Source organism: Stylophora pistillata, unplaced genomic scaffold (genome assembly GCF_964205215.1).
Source record: "Stylophora pistillata unplaced genomic scaffold, jaStyPist1.2 SCAFFOLD_268, whole genome shotgun sequence".
Taxonomy (NCBI): Eukaryota; Metazoa; Cnidaria; class Anthozoa; order Scleractinia; family Pocilloporidae; genus Stylophora; species Stylophora pistillata.
In genome coordinates, this window is record NW_028290844.1 from 149929 (window position 1) to 155000 (window position 5072).

Sequence of the window (5072 nt, forward strand, 5' to 3'; positions counted from 1 at the left end):
GTAGATAGTACCAGGGGAGTAAGAGAGTAGTCGGGCACGTCCTGCCAAATCACGGCAGCCGTAGTGGCACGCCTGCGAGTTAGAGGCTGTGCACTGTGAGGCACATGTGCTAAAGAAGGCGGTGAGTCTTGCACTCACGCCTGCCACTTCCTCGGAACACATCACCACGCGGCCAAAACTTATTCCCGGGTGCAGTAGATATTGCCAAGGGAGTTGGGGAGTAGGCGCGCACCTCCTGCCAGATCACGGCAGCCGTAGTGGCACGCCTGCGAGTGAGAGGCTGTGCACTATGAGGCACATGTGCTAAAGAAGGCGGTGAGCCTTGTACTCACGCCTGCCACTTCCACGAAACGCATGACAACGCCACCAAAATGAAATCCCAGGTGCACTAGACCCAGGCAAACCTCGGCAATAGACGCGCAACTCCGGGAAAGCACGGGCTCAAGTGAATTAAGGCCTGGGTCAAAAACTATTTTCGCGCCCCAGCAGAGTGTGCGGAATTCGTGGAATTCGCGTGGATCTTGCGAGTTGCCATAGAGACTATCGATAGCCCGCGTGTCAGCCAAAGTAATGTTCGCGAAAGGATTCCGCCATTTTGAATTATTGCTGATTTTGAGAATTCCAGCAGATTGAGGACCAAGACGTTGTTAGAAGGTAAAAAAATTAGTCTTTGCTATCTGAACTGCATTGAAATATGCCACGCTATTTAAGTTATTTAATCGAAAAGTCGTTCGCCGAACGCTTGTTGTAAACATTAAGCTTGATAGTATAAAATGTACAAGCGTTTAGCCAACGACTTTCAAGCATCTCAGCGTTTATACGCAGAGCAATTTTCTTTCAATATTCACCCTTCTAGACAGTGCTCGAAAAATTTGTGCTGTCTATGTGTAGTTTTACTCGCGAAGGATGCCACAGTACATTTAAAGTTGCAGGTTCCTGAAGCAGCCGAAACGTGGCAATTAAGGTTAGATTTTATACCTTACAAATTTTAATAAGCTAATTTGCCATTACCAGCCTGAAACATGTACGAAAACGGCGCATTACATTTGTGGCAAACCAAATTTCATTTAATTTGGTCATTTTTTGTTGTTCACGATCAAGTAAAAAGGTTTGCAATTTACTTAGCGATGTCTTATCATAATTGATTTCAATAATCTTAATGTAAATGAAAACTTAAAAAAGGTTCCGTTCCACGTATGCCCGTTACTACATTTTTAGTATTGAACAGTTTCAATGTCATAGCTATATCCAACCACACCAGCCCTTGTGCATTTTTACAGAAATTTACCATAATTAAAAACCAGTTCCGCTTACTGTGAAACAAGTTATAATCTGCATAATCATCACAAATAGTTTTAAGTTGCTTTTAAAATCTTGTACTTTTGCCTACTTATGGCAGTCTTGTTATTTTTATTTTTCAAAATAAGTTTCAAGTTTGCTGTGAACTGTTTTAGTGTTTGGCTGTGTCAAGTCTTGTGGTAGCTGTCATTTTATTTCACTACTGTTTTGGCAATTCAATTTTTTAAACATCTCATGATGAGACCAGAGATATAAAAGATGCTTCCCTCCTCACCAAAAGAGAAAAGAAGAAACATGTCCCCAGACTTACATCTACCTTTTTTTTTTCTATTTGTCCCCTTAATTTCAATCATTTTGCCCCTATTAGAATGCTGTGGTTCTTGGTTTGATAATTTCATGTTTGTTGATCTGCCAGTTTGCTTGAATTCATACGTACAAATGTAGTTGTGTTATTACTGTGGATGCATTTGTGTCCTGTGAAGTTTGTCTACATTTTGATTCTGTCCATGAACATTTTCTATCGAGAACATTAGACTTGCTTAAAGCAACCTTTCACCAGAATCTTCTTTCATGAAACAGTATAACAAAAGTCCAAAAGATGTATCATCATCACAGTCTTATTGTAAAGCCAAGGGTTACTGTACTCTAGTCAGCAAGATGTAATGGGTGCCAGCATTGACATACATGTAATGCCTGTTGTTCTTGGTTTTCTTGCAGGAGAGGCATCTTAACATTTTTTTAGCCATGGGAAAAAGAAATGAAACTGCTGTTAATCAAACCCAAGCCAACTGGTGTAAATGAGGCCACTTTCCCAGGGCCACTATTACTCTTCCATCCCCTTAATAAGACATTAATGGACATTAATTTATTAAGTGTAACTGGTATCATGCACAACATAGGAAAGCTTGGAAAATGTTGTTTTGATTTTTACATTTACTGACTGGTGTATTGTAACTGTAATGCAGCTACCAGTTGCTGTGTTGTAGGTCTTTTCTCTGGACTTCCATTTATGCAGGAGAATGCTAATTTACGAAGAGGTTCATATGTCTTATTGTATTTACATAGCAGTGACAGTAATAACCCAAATCCATAAACATCACTTGCTGGAGACTGTGAGTGAGTCCCTCTCACAACTTCAGGAGCTATGTGTTTGTGATATTTCCTGTACTTTTCTTGATCTCTTAGAGACAGCTTGTATAATTTGCCTTTGGCTAGTGTAGTAGATTTACCAAAATCAATAATTACAGGATGTAAACTATCATTGACATCACTTATTATCACATTATCACCCTTTAAATCATTGTGGAGGTGGTCTTTAGAATGGATAAATAACAGAGCATCAGCACACTCATACATAATTCTGCACCATTCTTTTCGTGAATCAGGGATATTTTTATGCACCAAGCAACTGAAGGTGACACAGTTGCCTTCCATCCCATGAAACTGAGTTACAAGGAGGTATGGCTTAGCCTCAGTACAGTATCCAAACAATAGAGGTAAACCTAGATGTTAGAAAACAATATTTTATAATCAGTATATTTATAATTATTATCTCAGCATATTGATGTTCAGTCACCTAGCTATACACTATCAATGGAGTTCTTCTGTAGTTTACTGATTAAGAAAGGTTATGATTGATAACACAAGGCAAGTAAAAATTTAAAAGAGTCATAAAAATTGTAGAATATGATTGCTGTCGTAATAAGTCTGTTGAGAACAGCTGGATTTTCCTTTTGTTTTTAGTACTGAGCCTAGTTTTGCACATTAGATATTTACCCAGTGGATTATGCTATCCACTGGGTAAATATCTAATGGTGCATAAGCGTGAGCAAAACAAACCACAAGCCCTGGGACAGATCCAGGATTTTTCTTAGGAGGGGGTGCACCACTAAGGAATGAAATAATTGATGGGTGACGTAAACAGAATACTAGTTATATTAGAAAGTCATTGGTCACCTCAGGGGGAGTTGCACACCCCCTGCACCCTCCCTCTAGATCCGTCCCTGTAGCCACTGTTAAGTGATTTGTCGAATGAATGTTATGTACCCTTTGAATAACTGGGGTCTGATCATTACCTGGATGGTCCATTTTTGCAAGAACAGATGCCTCATGTTTAACAAGAGAAATGGAAACGTTCGCTTTGAACTGCTTCACTGCAACTGCAATCCCCCTATAGAGCTTCTTGGAGCAAACACCAAAAACACCTTCTCCAAGATAGCTTTCTTCTCCAAGATAGCTTTCTTCTCCACTTTGACTTCTATCATCTGTCAAATTTTTCCGATTGATCTCCTTTGGACTACAGCAGATGCAGTGAATAGTAATCATTACTTATAATCTAGTTTAAGTAAACCAAGACCCAGTAATTAAATACACCAGAGACACCTCTGTAAAGGTTTGGCATCAATCTGACTTGAACATTATGACTTGAATAAAATTACCTTTGCATTAATTCAGGTGGTTGTCCTTGTTTCTTTGTTTGTTTGTTTTGTTTTACATTTTTGTTTGGATGGAGAAAATGGGGGAAGGGAGGAGAAGAGTGGGTGGGGTAGGAGAGGGCAAGCAGATGGCATGTTTGTCAACAATAGTGGGCAACCTCAATTTTTCCTTTGCCTAATTAGTAAGGAAACTGGTGAAGTCAATTTCAAAAAATATATATCTTAACGACCACAAATTATATAGAGGGCTAGTCCTCAAGATATCTATGTCAGTTAGCAAAACCATTCCCTCATTTACTTCATTACCAGGAACAATCTCTCTGAGACTGATAGAGAAGTTTGCTGTCCTTCCACTTCTTCCAGAAGAATACTGCCTTCGTTTTTAGATTCTCCACTGAGTTCGTTAATTCTGCGATCTCCTTCTTGTGGGCTGACTCCAGATCTTTCCTTATCTTTGATCGAATAAGAGTACGCTTATCTTTTTTGGTCATTTCACGCATTTTAGTTTTGCGAGCCTTGTTTCGCTTCAGGCGCTTTCGACGAAGTTCTTCTAGCGTATTCTTCCTGTATTTGAAGCCGCTTTGTGTCCTCTGTATCGTGTTTTGCCCATCGTCAGCAAGTGAGACACTAGCACGATCCACTACAGACTGGGACAGTCGTGTAGCTTGACAAAACAACGATCCAAAGGCATTTGTTTGGTTTTCTGCCATGATAACTACGCGGCAACATTTCGCATTTCGCGCCTTCTGGTCATCCGTATAAGGAGACTATGACCAAATATGATGAACATTTTAGTTTCCAGAGGTTTTTTTTGCGCGCCGCTGCAAACCGAGGAAAGCTGAGAATTAGATAAACTGGTTCATATCAGCGGCCTCATATTGGAAAGCGTGCGCGAAGAGAAGCTGTAATGCGGTTGTTATGGCATCCAGAGCGTGTTATCAAAGAAGAGAGGTTAAAGGCGACGCGAAAGGTCTTCTTGAAATTCATTTTATTTTTTTCTGGAAGTTAGAAACCTGCCGGGGTCAACAAAGGAACATTGTTATATCATAAATGATGTGGACGGGTATTCTGAAGTTGCTCCCCATTTGGTCCGAATACCTTTTGTTTGTGGAGACATCAAATCATGGTAAGCTCTTGCTATAATTTGTAGAGAAACTTTATTGAAAGGCCAATGTGTAGCCAGCCTGTAACTAGTCACTCTCAACAACTAAAATTATCGCAATAGATGTTTACAACATTTACCTTCAAAAGAGACCGCGGCTCCTTTCATGAAAAATTACCATTCATTATGCACTCCGATTTAAACTTACCGGGAATCCAAAATGGGGTGATTGTTCA

General features: G+C 39.8%; 1 protein-coding gene and 1 long non-coding RNA gene across 5 annotated transcripts in view; one reads left to right on the forward strand and one right to left on the reverse strand.

Annotated features, from left to right (window-relative positions):
* The first annotated feature begins 446 nt into the window (after positions 1-446).
* Positions 447-5072, forward strand: part of LOC148715806 (uncharacterized) — a 14468-nt gene continuing 9842 nt past the window's right edge. The window contains exons 1-3 of one of the 4 annotated variants that reach the window (XR_015995840.1): positions 447-654; positions 857-964; positions 1428-2795. This is a non-coding gene — a long non-coding RNA (uncharacterized LOC148715806). The remainder of the gene's footprint in view (positions 655-856; positions 965-1427; positions 2796-5072) is intronic. The other 3 variants (XR_015995838.1, XR_015995839.1, XR_015995841.1) reach the window with 3 other exon arrangements.
* On the reverse strand, positions 1890-3803 carry LOC148715807 (putative serine/threonine-protein kinase DDB_G0271538). The gene is made up of 2 exons (XM_088746484.1): positions 3375-3803; positions 1890-2801 (listed from the first exon to the last, which is right to left on the reverse strand). Exons 1-2 carry the CDS (start codon positions 3622-3624, stop codon positions 2233-2235), a joined length of 819 nt encoding a protein of 272 aa, XP_088602610.1. The 5' UTR covers positions 3625-3803; the 3' UTR covers positions 1890-2232.